This window comes from Clinocottus analis, unplaced genomic scaffold (assembly GCF_023055335.1).
Source record: "Clinocottus analis isolate CAN_PGR_092001 unplaced genomic scaffold, fCliAna1.0.p SCAF_22, whole genome shotgun sequence".
Taxonomy (NCBI): domain Eukaryota; kingdom Metazoa; phylum Chordata; class Actinopteri; order Perciformes; family Cottidae; genus Clinocottus; species Clinocottus analis.
The window spans coordinates 6,324,560-6,339,784 of record NW_027175954.1 but is presented as its reverse complement, the minus strand read 5'-3'; the positions used below and the strand labels follow the sequence as shown (position 1 = coordinate 6,339,784).

General features: G+C 41.2%; 1 protein-coding gene across 1 annotated transcript; it reads right to left on the bottom strand.

Moving 5' to 3' along the window:
- Window positions 1-326: 326 nt before the first annotated feature.
- pdcd4a (programmed cell death 4a) lies at window positions 327-14,730 on the bottom strand. The gene is made up of 11 exons (XM_068589176.1): window positions 14,262-14,730; window positions 8,142-8,441; window positions 7,659-7,756; window positions 5,593-5,706; window positions 5,267-5,488; window positions 5,073-5,170; window positions 4,722-4,836; window positions 3,153-3,260; window positions 2,075-2,185; window positions 1,816-1,955; window positions 327-1,558 (listed from the first exon to the last, which is right to left on the bottom strand). Exons 1-11 carry the CDS (start codon window positions 14,305-14,307, stop codon window positions 1,507-1,509), a joined length of 1,404 nt encoding a protein of 467 aa, XP_068445277.1. The 5' UTR covers window positions 14,308-14,730; the 3' UTR covers window positions 327-1,506.
- Between the last annotated feature and the right edge of the window lie 495 nt (window positions 14,731-15,225).

The following is a 15,225-nucleotide window of genomic DNA, read 5'->3' as shown; positions in this document are numbered from 1 at the left end:
TAAGCATAATAAAGCGGTGACCCATGGCCAACTATGCACCATAAATCGGGTCAGTCAAAAGAAGAAAAATCTAAGCTTTGGCTTTTTGTTTACAGATCAACATTCTTACACCTGCTTTGACCATTAGTCATTGAGAAAGAGGGAAATTATACATTTACAGAGAAGGTACAGGTACAAATGCAAGACAAAATTAAAATGTACGTTAAAGATCACAAGTGACTGATCAGCAAAAGTGATTGATGTACATTCCTACTACACTTGCCAAATTACTTACTCCTGGTTACTTCTCAATACTTCTGTAAAAAACACACAAACAATACAGAAACTTCATTTTGTTGCTTTTTAATGAATGAAATATCTTTCAGCCACATCTTTAACATTCGTCAACATGAAAAACTGTTACAAACAGTGGCAGAAAAGAATATGCATATATGAATATGCTTTAACATACAGTCTTCCAAGATAAACTGAGGTTGCCATTTCAGACATATCAGATGGGTAAACAAGTTTAAAGACAATTCCCAGATTAATTCTGTTCTCTAGGTTTGGCTTTATATTATAAAGGTTACCTGTATGGAATCCATTTCTGACCATGTGAGCTGTAGATTTATTGCAAGCAATGCCACAGTGCTCGAAATAGTGTTTTTTCAATCTTTTTCATTTTCTTAAATTTCTTAAACACACATTGCCCCTAATTTATTTTTATTTTAGAGAAAAAGAGCATCCAAAGTGCATTTGCCCTTATGTATGTTTTAAATAACCACCCAAACACATGCTGTGACTGCTTTGCTTCATAAAAGTTAACATTTGGTCTCAGGAAACCAAGATGCAAAAAAACAAAACAAAACTCCTAGTCGTAAAGACTCAATAGAACCACTTAAACCAGAGGGTACAAAGCATGATGTCCTTGAAAAAATGTCAAATCCTTTGTGGCAGAAAATACAACAAAAAAAGGTTTCAATGCTTGTTGAGCTAAATTATCAAGTGCTCAATGACTTTACAGTATCAGCTGTCTTTTAAGTGCTTTTTTAAATTTCTAGCACTTGACATGGAAAAAACTAGAGACATGGCAACAGGTGAAGCAAAGCCACAGACAAAACACCCAAACTCATCTCCCATACACCCCTGCATGTCACCCTGTCTTTCTGCAGCTCTAAATCAAACTATTCTTGAGAAACAGGTACAAAGACTGAGGAAAGAGGGGTGCATCAACCCAAAAAGATTTAGGAATTTTCTTACAAAAAATTAAAATAAAAAAAGGTCAAAAACTGTGATGAACAAGATGAATTTAACTGAACACCTGGGCGACTTTCCAGTCTACTTCACCAAACGTCAATGCTGGTTTGTGTAATGACAACATTATTGGGAGAGGAACAAGGAAACTTAAGACTGCCAGCATGCCTGGTTTCAGAGGAAAACACGCTGGAGCGGAATCTGAGTGCAACAACCTGTAGACACCCCTCCTCCTCCTCCTGCTGCTGCTGCCGCTAATCTTCCTCTTGTGGATTAGTTCTTGATCGCTCCTCCATCTCCCTCACTCACAAAACGCTTTCGTCCTCTGGTGGAAGAAAGAGAGAAACATGTTGGTGGCCAAAACCAAAAATGAATTGATCCTAATAAGTATCTCTGTTGTCAAAGCTCATTTTAGGTTATTTCTCTGTACCATAGAGCTACATTGTTGTCCAAAAACTTTAAAACCCAACCAGATCAATGAGCCACGCTATTGCACTGAGTGACCAATCATTAAGAATGATTTAACGACAGAGATATAAAAAACGAAAACGATGTTATAGTGGAGATTAATGGCCAACTCACCTGGAGGGACATGCATCCCTCAGTTGTTTGGTGATGACAGACTCCTGGTAGCACAGGTCCACAAAGGTCTCCATGAGAGAGTGGGCATGCGGCACATCTAGGTTGATTTCTGGGAGCTCATCATAGACGCGCTGGAAACCCTACATGGAGTACAGCGTACAAAATGGGTGGTATGACTACAGGGTGAAACACACAAATGTTCATCTGAAATGCCAATTAAAGAAGATAATATAACAGAAACTAAATGCAAGGCACTGACCCTATTCATCTGATCCACAGTGATGAGGCCCGTCTTCCAGAAGGACTGCAGCAGCTTTATCATCATATGACTGGCAGTGTCTCCTTTTGACTCCAGCACCATCACTACAACCTAAACAAATATACATACAAAAAATTATATCTATATATCTATCTCATGCGTGAGAAAGTAGTGTGTTGTTGTCATCTGTCATCTATTGTCTCTCGCCTGATAATAAAAAGTCAATGATCAGTACAGATGTGCAAGGTGCACTTTTCACCACACAGTGGCAGTGTTTGCCATTTTACATTAGTTTATACACAATGAGAAGGCGGTATTTAAAAAAAACTTAAACATATATATATATATATATTTTTTAAATACATTTATGGTTATTGGTAGATAATAAATCTCTGAAAAAGTCCAGCTATTTAAATCCTTTCTGAATGTGCTGCCTGGGGAGAATAAATAGCACCAGGTTATGCAACAGTACACTGTGTACTTTGTACACAACTGATGCCAAAAAAATTAAAAAGACCTGATTGATAACCAACACATAAACGCATGTTTTTTTATTGACAAAAGAACATGCCACTCAGTTCATTGCCTTTACTTAAAATAGAAACATTCCAAATGAAATCAGCTATCAGGTGTAAATAATCAGGAAGCAGTTTCATTTGTATGGAAGACAGACTGTTCCATGTTATGCAATCTACCTCTCTATTTTGAATTGATCAATTTTGGCTGAACTCTGTTAATACATGCAGTACAAATGAGACACGCCAATGCATGATAAAGTCTCCCACATGGAGAAAGACAAAGTTATGACGTTTGAAATTATCTCTGCAAATATGACATACTTGACTGCTTAAAAAACACTTCAGTTTAATGAATAACTTGTTTGTCGTGTATGTAGTTTAGTTTTATTTTGTTTGACTTGTGCTTCTGCATGCCTTTTTGATTTAAATTTGTAGGCTTTTGTTTGTTTGTGTGTTTATTTTCTTGGTAAATATGTGGAAAAGTACGGGGTGTGTAGGTTGTTTAATAACAGAATAAAACCCAAACCAAGACTGACACAATAACATCACGTCTTTGATACCTCATAGACCAGCTCATGGTGAAAGTGTGGGACTTCCAGGTCCCGCAGACAGTGCTCTGCCTCAGCCACGTCTCCTGATATCAGGTACTCCTTGAGCAGGAGGTTCATCTGGAACATAGACACAAACACACACACAAATAAAAATGTAATTTTGTGTCTTTGTTGTTGAGGTTTCTGCACGCAAAGTGCACCAAACACAGCTTGAATGTAATACAACCGATAACTTGTCACTGAACAGGGTCGTTTAGCCTGGAACGCATGCTGAATGTAATAAATATCCTTTGGAATATATTGTTTGGGGAATAAAGGATGAACAGACTCTTTTGCTCGGATTGTCTCTCTTTAACAGACAGAGTGATAATTGAGACATGAATTGATGGATTAGCGCTGTAGAAATATTATGCTAATTGCCCATGTTTAAGTGCAGTTACCCAACCTTTATTTAGGGAAAACCTGTATTTCATTCAACACACCCTGGATAAAGAACTATAGATAAATATATGAGGAATTATTCCAGCAATAACCTGATTTCCTTGGGAAATAAAACTCAGCACACATCCGTCTGCTTAAAAAAGATGAACATTTCTTTTGGAGCTGTGCTTGGATCTTTTATTCTCCGCTTGATTTAGTAGTATTCATTTGTTATGTCACTCATAACGCATAAACCATTTTGCTTCAAAATATATTTACGGACCAATTAGTCATACCACTTGAGATTGGAGAGGAGCGTATCAGATGCAACTGGTGTTAAACTCTCAAAGCTAAGTAAACTCTGGGTCTAATTCACTGAGCCGGGGGAATGTGTGGTCGTCCGAGCATCTGGGAAAAAAACAACATGCGGGGGTGTGATGTGGACAGGCAGAGGGCAGTGACTTAGGTGAGGAAATAGAGACAGAGGCCACAACTAAGAGCACAACAATAGAGTGACTGGGGGGAGTGAGGGAGTGAAAGAGTCCTCTTTCACTTGCTGAAGTGTGTCCCCCTGAAGCTGGACAACCAGGCAGGAAATCAAAACTGGACAGCCTGCGGTGCCGAGGGCTACTGAGGCTTACACAATGCCGTATGACTGAGAACACACTGACGAACAACTCGCCCATGTCTAAACATGCACGAACATCACTTCAAATGTTGCATAACTTCCAATTTACAAGATGTGCACTGGAAACGCCGACTCTATCCACACCCAGAATGGCACAAATAATTCCAGAAATTCCAGATCACAGAACAATAATTGTGATTATGAAAACAAAGACAAAGCCGACAGCATGTGGGGCGCAAGCGTGTGCGCCGAGTCCGTTCATTTAAAGGCTACGGTGTGTATCCGTGTCGGCCCCTCCTGTGGCCTGGTTTTTGCAATTCCCACTTTTTAGGGGAGAAAAGTGCTGTGCTGACACAGCAACATAGCAGAGGGTTGGCCTGTGGCTCTCTAACCAGCATGCATTCTGCCTTCTGTTTACCTTACGTAATGTGAATAAAGAAGCAGAGCTTGTCAATACAAAACATTCTGACCTCAGGGCTATGGCTCATGAATAAAAGTCATTTTGAATATGAAGACTTCTATGTGCTCACCTCTTTGACGAGATGTTTGACAGGTCTCAGGCCTCCACCCACACCCCACACATTATCCAGACGGACCATCTCCCTCTTCATGGTCAGCAGCACTTCGGCACGGTCTAAAGCCACTCTGAAAAAAGGAAAACACCGAAATATTAGTTGCACATAAATTAAATCTAGAGCTAGTGAATTTTCCCAACACGGGGAAGAGGAACGTTTTTCAGTTGCGTCTCTAATCAGCTTTTTGCCCATGTCGCGTAAGACTTCTTAACCCTTTAAGTACATTTGTCCAACTGTTGCAAATCAGGTTGATTTTTTTGAAGAAGCTATTGTATCTGCATTTAAATTGCGCTCGTCTCAGCTCACCTGGCATGCTCACAGTCCACTTTGCCCTTGTAACAGTCCAGGAACGACATGGGGAGGACGTGGTCTGCTATGGCTCGGGCTACAAACTGGCCCAACATCTGTGAGACAGAGGAAAAAACATCAGAATGCATCTCCACATCCCATTCTTTTGTCGTCCAATAAATATAGCAAGATGACAAAATCAAGATGTCTACCTGCGGAGCATCCGGTGTGTCCAGTATCAGATCTGGCAGCTCTTTGAGTATCTTGTCAAAGGCGCGGGCCATTTCACTTTGTGACAGCATCTTGCCCGACAGGTCAGACAGCAGGCGGGAGGTCAGCTCTCTGTGGCTGGCTTTGCCTTCGAGGGACAGTGACACGGCCAGAGAGGAGAACTCAAACTTATGTTGGCCCAGGTTGAGCCCCTTCAGCAACATCTAACAGGAGGGACGACAAATAGGACAATTTAAGATACTGCACAGTCTATAACCAGCACGGTCAAGTGATCTAATGATCTGTGCAACAATGTTCATCTATTTACCTGGACCTCTTTGGTGTCTCCATGTTCAAAGTACTCCTGTACAATTGGGTTGACCATTTTTTCCAGTTCTTTCTCATCTACCTCAGGCATGACTGTTGCATAAACTGTGTCCCCCTGTACAAAAAGAAACAGTCCATCCAGATGTACTTTCATTAACACGAGCTAGCGCGTACACTTATGAATTAACAGTGTCATGGTTTTAAATTTATGTGCAATCCAAGTCTAAAAAGTTATAAGATGACATATTAAGTTCAGATTAATAGCACTGAGATTCCTTTTAAAAAGTGTTATCTGTTGTCTTTCTGTTCTTCTGTTATGATGGAACATACATGGCAAATGTCAAGAATGTCAGTGAAAACTGGTCCAACAAACTGGTATAACAAGAAAGCAAATCAGAGTATAAAGAAGGAGTGTAGCCGACGGTTGAAAACGTTGATTTACTTTTCTTTTTCCTGCTCATATTGTGCAATTGTTGACTGAAGGATGTGATGGGAGGGAACCAAAACTATAATTTATGGCTAAGTAGAGGCTAAATGCTGAAGCTATATGCAACATTTCTTGTCTCAAAATGGAGGTCCATGATACTTTAACTCTGGCTGAATGGAAGACAAGTAATGGGAGCATTTGCCAGCAAATTATTGTTTAAAATTACATGGATACTGAAATTATTTTCACATTCTGTCATTGTCTTATGTACAGGACCTGTACCATTTAAAATCCTTCATCAGGTGATCAACTGAGTCAAAGGGCTCCGCCTGCACATGTTCTGTCAACCTTTCTGTATCACTCACTGACACCTTTCCACTGCCCTCCCACAACATGCAAGGTCACTGCCACTGGCTTTTCTGAGTTCTTCCCAAAACCGATAAACCATTTGACTGACAGAAGCTCCATTCAGTCTGCTTGACCATTACGAGAGACAAACAAACTCGACCTTCAGCAGCGGCAAGCAAAGCATTTGCTTGATAAGGGGGTTAAAGATTGAAAAGACGGATTGTGATGGAAGAAACATTCATGTGAGCAGGTGTGTTTTTAAATGAGCGTTGGCCAAATCACAGGATATTTTTAATATAAAACAGCATTTTTCCCAATAGATTAAGTTATAATAAATCTTTTTTTTTCCATTTCTTTTTATTGCACGCCGTCTAAGATGTTACAAGTTATCAATAGAGTTTGATTTGTTGTGTAATTAATGACAGACTGTTGTCTGATAGAGGACAATCACCTCCTTGTTCACAGAGCAAAGCTTCTTTTATATTTAATGTGTTTTAGCAACAGCCTTTCAACATCAGCACATTTGTTTGACACAAGAAATAAAACGAGTCAGCTTTGAACGGTGGGCCTCTTTTGAACAAAAAGCTGCTCCGCACAACAGGTCAGACCAACAACAACTGTAATAGACTAACCTCTGCTGGTGATGCTCTTTCATCAGTGGCTTACACCGTTCAGAGTAATGTGTGTACAGACTGCTGACAGTCAGGTGATAGAAACATTTAGAAAATAAAGGATCAACTTGAATGAGAAAGACCATCTTTCAGTCATTTAAAGTCATTTCTCCAGGGAAAATATGTAAAATATCCATGCCAATATCTTTGGGTTGGACAAAACAAGCTATTTGAAGATGTTGTCTTTAAATAAAATAGAGAATTCCCCCATTTTATAATCGACATAATTAAATTGAGGAAGTGACAGCAGATTAATCAGTATTAGAAAAATAATTGTTGTTAGTTACAGGCAGCCTTGCTTTAGTGATTAAATGACAGAAAAGCCACAGGAAAAAGTCAAAGTCTACATATACTAACAGACAGCTTAGTAAGGATTTGTTTATTTAGTATTTACTATTGGCACAAAGCACTTTCATGTCCGACAAGCATCTTTGTTGCACGGCATATATAATCTGTCTCGCTCTTCTCTACCTTCTGTCTCATAATGATATGCAAGCCCCCAAAAATGACTTTGAAAAATGAAAATAATCTGGCACAGAACGAATGCTTTTCATTTGAGTCACAACTCTTTCAAAGAAATATGCACATTATGAACAGTCCATGTCTGCAGTACCCGCTCACCTGAGCAGACTCATCGTAGTTGGGGTCCCGCAGATCAGGCTCCTCATCTTCATAAACCATCCCGGCAGCCCCCCAAACTCCTTTACCACCTGCTCCACCTGCATACAAACCATTAAGGCATGTTCACCTTTGCGATTTTTGGAAAAAGCCATGGCCACACACACATTTTGTGCAGGGATTGAAAAGCAGGTCATGCAACATACTTCCAACTAAACCAATTGCTATTGTCAACTACAACCAGTACATGTGCACAAATCAATCACCTGATATGGTCACACCTCCATGAGCAGAATCTTAAAAAATCTGCTAATCAGTGTTTCTACCAGTTGCAAAACTGAATTTTCTCAGATTGTAGACATTGTACCTCCCCGGACACAGTGCCCATGGCTGCTCACTACCCCGTTACTGTCAGAAGGCTGTGGCAGCTTCCCCAAAAAACTAAAATAGCAGAAAGCTGCATACACCAATGTAACTCAAATGTACCTTTTTTTGGCAGGCCCCTGCCTTTTCCCGTCCTGGATTTGCGGTCACTGGTGCCGACTTTGCCCTTTGGACTGTGCGGGTCAGTTCCTGACAATTCTCCGGACTCGGAGAAGGACTCGCTGGTGGAGTTGCGCGAGGACTTGCGCAGGCGGCGCTTGGCTTTGGCTTTGAGTCGAGCCTCGTGGAGAGCTTTCTCCTGAGGGGTCCAGTTACCGTTCACCTCCGCCTCATTCAGCAGGTCGTCGTCAACGCTGTAAGGATGGTTAGCCTCTGCCAGGTTGTCGTCGAAAGAGAACGCCCCTGTGGTCAGAAAAAAAGATCAATTGATGAATAATCCCATTTGGATTTGGCAATGAGACGGTAAAATCCCTGCAACTCGTTTTCAAACTCTATATAGGCTCTTATACATTCAACAACATTAAGTATGGCTTAGGAAGTCCATATAGTTTTTGCCATGTAGCTCATGGGGAGAGTGGTCATCTTGAAACCACAAAGTAGCCGGTTCGATCCCTGTTCTCTCCAAAGTTTGCATGTCGAAGTATCCTTGAGCAAGTCATCTAAAATTATAAAGGGATATTGAGTAACATGTGAATCTGTGCCATTACAGATTAGTTTGAGCAAAAATAATACAATACTAAGAATCTAAATAATAATGCTTGGTAAATTAATTTTAGGCACACACTATTTATGCATCCACCATAAAGACAAATTCCAAAATTGTTGGAGATCTGAGACAAAAACCAAGACTGCTTGCAAGCAGGTTAATGTCTGCTAACACACTCCTGCCATTGTGGTGAAAAGACAAGGTAATGGTCTGCATACTGTTGTTGCTGTACATGAAGAAATATGACTCGATAAACAGCTCACAACAATAGTCATACATAGTTATGGTTACCTTACTGGTGCAGTTTGTCTCAGATTTATCTTTACTGCAATACATTACATCATCTCAGGTGCATTTAAAACACTGCATAACACCTTTACACCACAGCTATACCAGCTCAGGATATGAACAGAATGCTTCCTGTCTGCGTGTGCTACAGTACCTCCCTTTGTCACTGCCATGTTTTGCACACCAAGCCCAACCTCACAAATGGCAGTACATATTAGCTCGTTCAATAGAGCTGCGCCTCGCCTGGAATCCAGACGAGAGCAGGCGGCCGCTCGCAAGGCGTTAACAAAAAACTGCGATCAAGTCGGACAGTTTTCAGCTGCCTTCAAAGTACTACCAGGAAGCCACAGAAGAAAAAAAAACTTTCTGTTAGTTCTGATCTTTTACACTACTTGTAGTTTACAGATCACGTTTGGATTTATTCATATGTGATTATAAATATATACTGTATTCATATATAGTTTTTTTTAGATTGAACCTGAGACCAATAGTCAACAATCGAGCGTTAAATCTTCTAATTACACATAAAATAAGGATTTTCTACAACACGTGGTATTTGCTGTCAGATGTAAGAGCCAATCAGCTCTCTGATGTGGTGACAGCCAGGTGTTTCCCATCATGCACTGGGTCAGGCAGTCGGTGGAGAGCTGCTGCAGCGCCTGGCTCTGAAATCGATGGCCGCCTCGCTCTCGTGAGAGTATCGTTGACCACATGTGCATGAAGTCAGAGTAAGGCTGGTGCAAGTCGGACACAAATCTAACCGGCATGCATTGGGCGGCGAACGCCGGCGGACGACTGCGCAGATCTGGCTCATCTCGAATGAACCTATTCACACGTAGCCTTGCAATGCTCACCAGCTGGAGTTAAGTGTGGGTGTGACATTTAGTGTCAAGCTACTTCATATACTACTCCGAGGAGTGTACTGAAAATACTGTATATTGTATTAAAAAAACATCAGCCCAGATTGCTTATTGTAGGTGTGGAGACAGCAACGACTACAACAACAACAACAACAACAACAACAACAAGTGGGACTGGTGTGTTCCCGCAGGCATGGGAAGAGGGAGGGAGCAGAGTGGAGCACATGCTGGAGGACTGCTGACAACACTTTTTTCTTTGTATTCCTCAGTCTTCTCGCGATCTGTCTGCAGCAGTCAGGACTTGACTACATATGGCATGGTTGAGACTACGACTGGTCACATGACCAAGCGGTAGGATAGAAGGAACGCAGGAGGAGGAAGAATGTCCGGGTGTAATAAATACTCGCAGTGCTTAAGCATGTGCTCGAATGGCAGTAAGAGGAGTTATGGCCCTGTAGATTACGGGACATGCGGGATGTACGGGCGCACACGTACACATAAAACAAACAATCTTAAGACGCTCTGCAGTCTGCAAAAGTAACTAATGAAAGGAAGCACCTTAGCATGAAGCAGGTCACCTCCCTGAATTAACCTGTTGCAGTAAAAGCGGCACCACACCCGTGGCCTTCGAGATCTGTAAACAGCCGACCCATGTGTCATCTCCTCCTCTTGTTCCCTCTCCTTGCCACATGTAGGCCACAGGGTTCGTCTGTGCAGGAAAATCTAGCCAATGGCGGCGTGCCATATACATGACCGGCCAATTGGAATAAAGCAGAAAAATGAGACGGCAGAAGAAGTCACAGCTGTTTTTCAAGGCGAGAGTTGCAAAACAAGAAGCAGAAAATGTAGTGGAGGCAATACAATGTTTTACCTCGCAGTTATTACCTTCAACTGCTAAATAAGTTCTTATCTTGAAGTTTTCTCTACAAAAGTCTGTGTGTTAGGGTTGGACTCATACAGCTGCAGCAACTAACTCACTTAACAAAATGAAGCCCAAACCACACAACACTCATGATGGGTTTAAAAACCGCCCTATATTTAACTAGTTCCTTAGCATACAGCCACAGGCCTGCTAGCCAAGGACCCCTGCCCTACATGCTGTGTGGGAGCTTTAAATACCTGAAAAACATGAACAGCAGTGTGAAGGTGTTAGGGTTTAGGTCTCCGTAAAGTAGCAGGGTTTATGAACGAGAGGGTCAGTAGAGCGCACTCCTCCTGAGGGATATTTCATGACTGTAAATGTAACCAAGTACACAGTACTGTAATTTTGGAAGGAAATCTGTCGAATACAGCGGCAATTTTTTAAACTCCACTTTCAAAGCCTGTTGCACTTGTATGTGCAGTGTTCGACACCAAAAGGACAGTGGAAGACAAAAGCTTCTTTGTGCGCACATTCAATCTAAGTTTGAGGTGTGAACATAAGAGCAGGATGTGTGACATCAACTGTGTGCAGCAGGCAAACCTTTGACAATAGCAATGTAAGCAATGAAGAGGACTGAGTAGCTGTCCGTTTTTTTAGTATTAGAGTATATTTACATGTTATAAAACAAGTCTTGAAGGGATCTTGAAGGGAAATCCTCAACAGTGCTTTGATTGTCATAACTTTGTGAAATTAACAAAGTTTGCTCAATCTTAGTTGAACATCCTAATAAAATAAAAATCAAAAGATATTTCTCTGTCCATCCACTCTGAGAAATATAACAAAAAATGTGCAATGTCTTCTAACGGTAACACAAGCAACTGCTATTTAATACAGGGGACAGTTGACAACAGCTCCACTGTATCTGGACTTGTGGTGACTATGTATCAGAGGAGAAAAGGGTGGAGATGTCCTGGAGTTTAACCGTCATTTCATTTAAGGAGACTGCGACAGAGCTTTACTTGAAAACATGTTTAAGACACATTGTTTAAACTTGTGCGCCTAATGTCGATTCATGCTAATGTACGACAGTGACAACGTCAGCTGGGAACTGGCCGCACAAACTTGACAAATAAAGGTACACAGGTTGACACTTGTCAAGATGGAGACGACTCGTTTTATTAAATGGGAACTTCTTCCCTGTAACAGCGGCAGAGCGTTAACACAGATAAAGTGCACGAGGAGGTGCATACAGAAGATTAGAGCTCCTGAGATAAATGTTAAGAGGCTGATAACATGCTGCTTTTGAATAGTCAGACAGACAATCATTTTAACCGATTACTAGTAAAGCACTACTTTACGGTTGGCTCAGTTTACAAGATGTAGATCTTGATACCAACCGACGGTGTGTGCAAAACATGTTTTCATGAATGTATGTGAGGGAGGATCTAGGTTAACAAAGAAAAGGAGGGAAGAGGCAATAAATGTGCACTCAGCAGGCCACGAAGTGATCTGGATTGACATCTTTGGCAGTGGGTTTCTTCCAAGATGCTGGTAACTGCATGTATGGTGCACACATGGCGGTATGTAAATGCTCTCATGAGTGGGGCTCTAGGATTTAAATCTGCAGCTGAAAAAGGTTCTTCTCACAAAACAGGCGTGTAGACGGGTTATTTGTGGCAATAACAAAAATTACGAGTTGCTTAGTTCATTGATATAAAATAAAAAGATCTACTCAAGAACCTTCCCACTTAACATGCATGATGGATTTAGAGCTTCAAAAAATACAGATTTTTTTACAGATACAGTTTTTTACAGATATTTATTATTTTAAACTTAAGTACTTTGGAGTTTTTTGGCTGCCGACCAGGCTGGACATTTTAAGACATAGCTTTAGGCTCTGGTTACTTATCAATAATCAATTAATAATAAACAAAAATCAAATGACCCAAAAATAGATATGATTTATTAGTCCCGCAATGGGGAAATTGCAGATGTCATTAAAGCTTGGTGGTTTGGGGGAAGATCCATGTTTGAAAAGACATGTGTGCTATGCAATGTAAGGTTTTCATATTTCTCATACTGTTGACCCACAATGTATAGCGGAGCTGTTTGCGCCTCTTTTTTTTTTCTTCTTTCAAGGACAGACAACAGAGTCTTTGACAGTCTGTGTGTCCACCTCATCAACAGAGGCTGCTCAATCAAGCGTGGCGGACTATCCTTGAGAAAAGACAGACAGGCCCATCTGTGCACTGAAGCACAAGCTGCACACACACACACACACACACACACACACACACACACACACACACACACACACACACACACACACACACAGTTTAACAACAAACCCCGTGGTGTCTCACATGCACTTTGTCTCACCTCTAACGTAATGTGAATCAGTTGTGTCCGACACACAAATCAGGTATCAATGTTGAAATGCCACGCACACCTGTGAACTATCGGTTTGGTAAATTACAACTGATTACGGTGCTAACAATACATTTCTACTACTTATGTAAGATTTAAATACACACCCAGAGAGAGAGAGAGAGAGAGAGAGAGCTTATGTAAGGCTCTATTGGCTCTTATACAGGCTATACATGTCGACGTCATCGCCAGGCTGAGCGAGTAAAGCAATCCAGTGTATCGTGGGATCAGATCTCATTCAAAGAAATTCACAGTCGAAATACTATCATTCAGAAACAGTCCATTTAAACATGTTTTATACAAAAAATATATTATGTTAACGTCGGCGCTGTCCAGATCGTTGGATTGAAATCCAAATTGCTTTTTGTGTGCAATATGTCGTGTTGTTCAAGCAAACTTCATGCAGGAAACAAGCGTGTAACGTTATATGAACTGAGTCTAAATAAAGAAATGTACTAAATCAAATACACTGGCTAACACACAAATAGGTGATTGAGGAAGCGAAACATCTTCCGTATGCACGATCGAGAAATACATTTTTTTTTTAAAGGGAAGGAAGGCAGCTCAATCTCACTCATGCATACTGTTAACACCGTGCATGAACACAAAAGAGACGTCTATGTGTATAAAAATGCCCTCGACAGGCTGCGCCAGTGTGTGCAAACAACGACTTGTCAAAGCGGAAGTGAGCGCCTTTCGGCTCGTCCAATCAGAAAGCGTGAAAGGGTTAAACCTAAAAGCAGTCTAACAACAAACACCGTATCGAAGACTAAACGAATACCACAAAATATACATATATATCTATATACATATATATAAAAAAGGAACTCAGTTCCACCATTAGCACCGTGGGTGCAAAAGCTGCGTCAGTGTGCAGCGATTGCTTTACACACTCGGTCGACACATACGAGTGTCCGTGTGCCTGAATCTGACGAAGCACATGGTGGAGCATGGCGCTGCAGCCCATCCCATGCAGGGACAATAGAGCTGGGAGAGCACGCCAGCAGGCCCTCGGCTGCTGCGTGACACCTTTGCACCGCCGCGCGCGACACAAAGCAGAGGCGAGTTCATTAACTCACCTTCGACTTTTGGAGCGGAGGACCACGTATCCACTTCGGTCGCCATGGCACTCTCCTGATACTCGATATAAAAAAATCCTCACGGTAAGCTTCTCCTGGCGAGCTTCAGCTGCTACAAATTGCCTCCCCCAAAAAGCAGCAGACAAAACGTCTGCAGAGTAGGATGTTTGGTGGAGAACAAGTCTTTTGATAAATGTCACGTGCTGGTGAGGAAAACCGCGAGTGCAAACGCTTTTTTTTTGTCTTCGTGCAGCACGGTATCAATTGCAGAAAACACTAAAAAAAAATAAGAATTGAATTACAAAGAGAGGATATGCTATAGAAAGGAGGGAAATACGGAGGTTTTCGTACTCTTCTAAGCCTAGGGAGAGTAAATTACGCCCCGCGTAAAAAGGTAAGTAGGTTAACTAGTCGCAGAGCATTTCTGCAAACAACCTGCAAGATAAACAAAGTCTGTTTTTAACTTTGCAAGAGCGAATGGAGCAATGTCACGTGAACAAAACACGGACGGGGAGTGGTCAGGAGAGGGGGGTGGGTGCTGGTCGTCTCTGACCAATCACAGAGCAGGACGGGAACAACACGTCTCATGTCACTAAACAAATATGTCCCCCAAATTTAGATATTTTTTGCTGCTATTATAAGGACAGGCAGTAACACACGTATGTATGTGTGTGTGTATATATATATGCCAGTTCATGACTGTAAACATAACATGTAATCATGTAATTCCAGCCTGTTCAAGAACTATAATGCTTTTTGTGTGAATTACTGACAAATCTGTGGCTACTGGATGTGTTTGTTTGTTGGCATTATGCATTTTCAAATCTTATTTGTTTCATACAATAAAATGTTTGGGCCTCAGGGTTTGATTTGTATCTGGTTGGAAACTTATAAACGTTGCATGTTGTCTTCTATCTGGTACAGGCAAACATGGCACATAAATGCTTTACAATGTTTTGCTTGA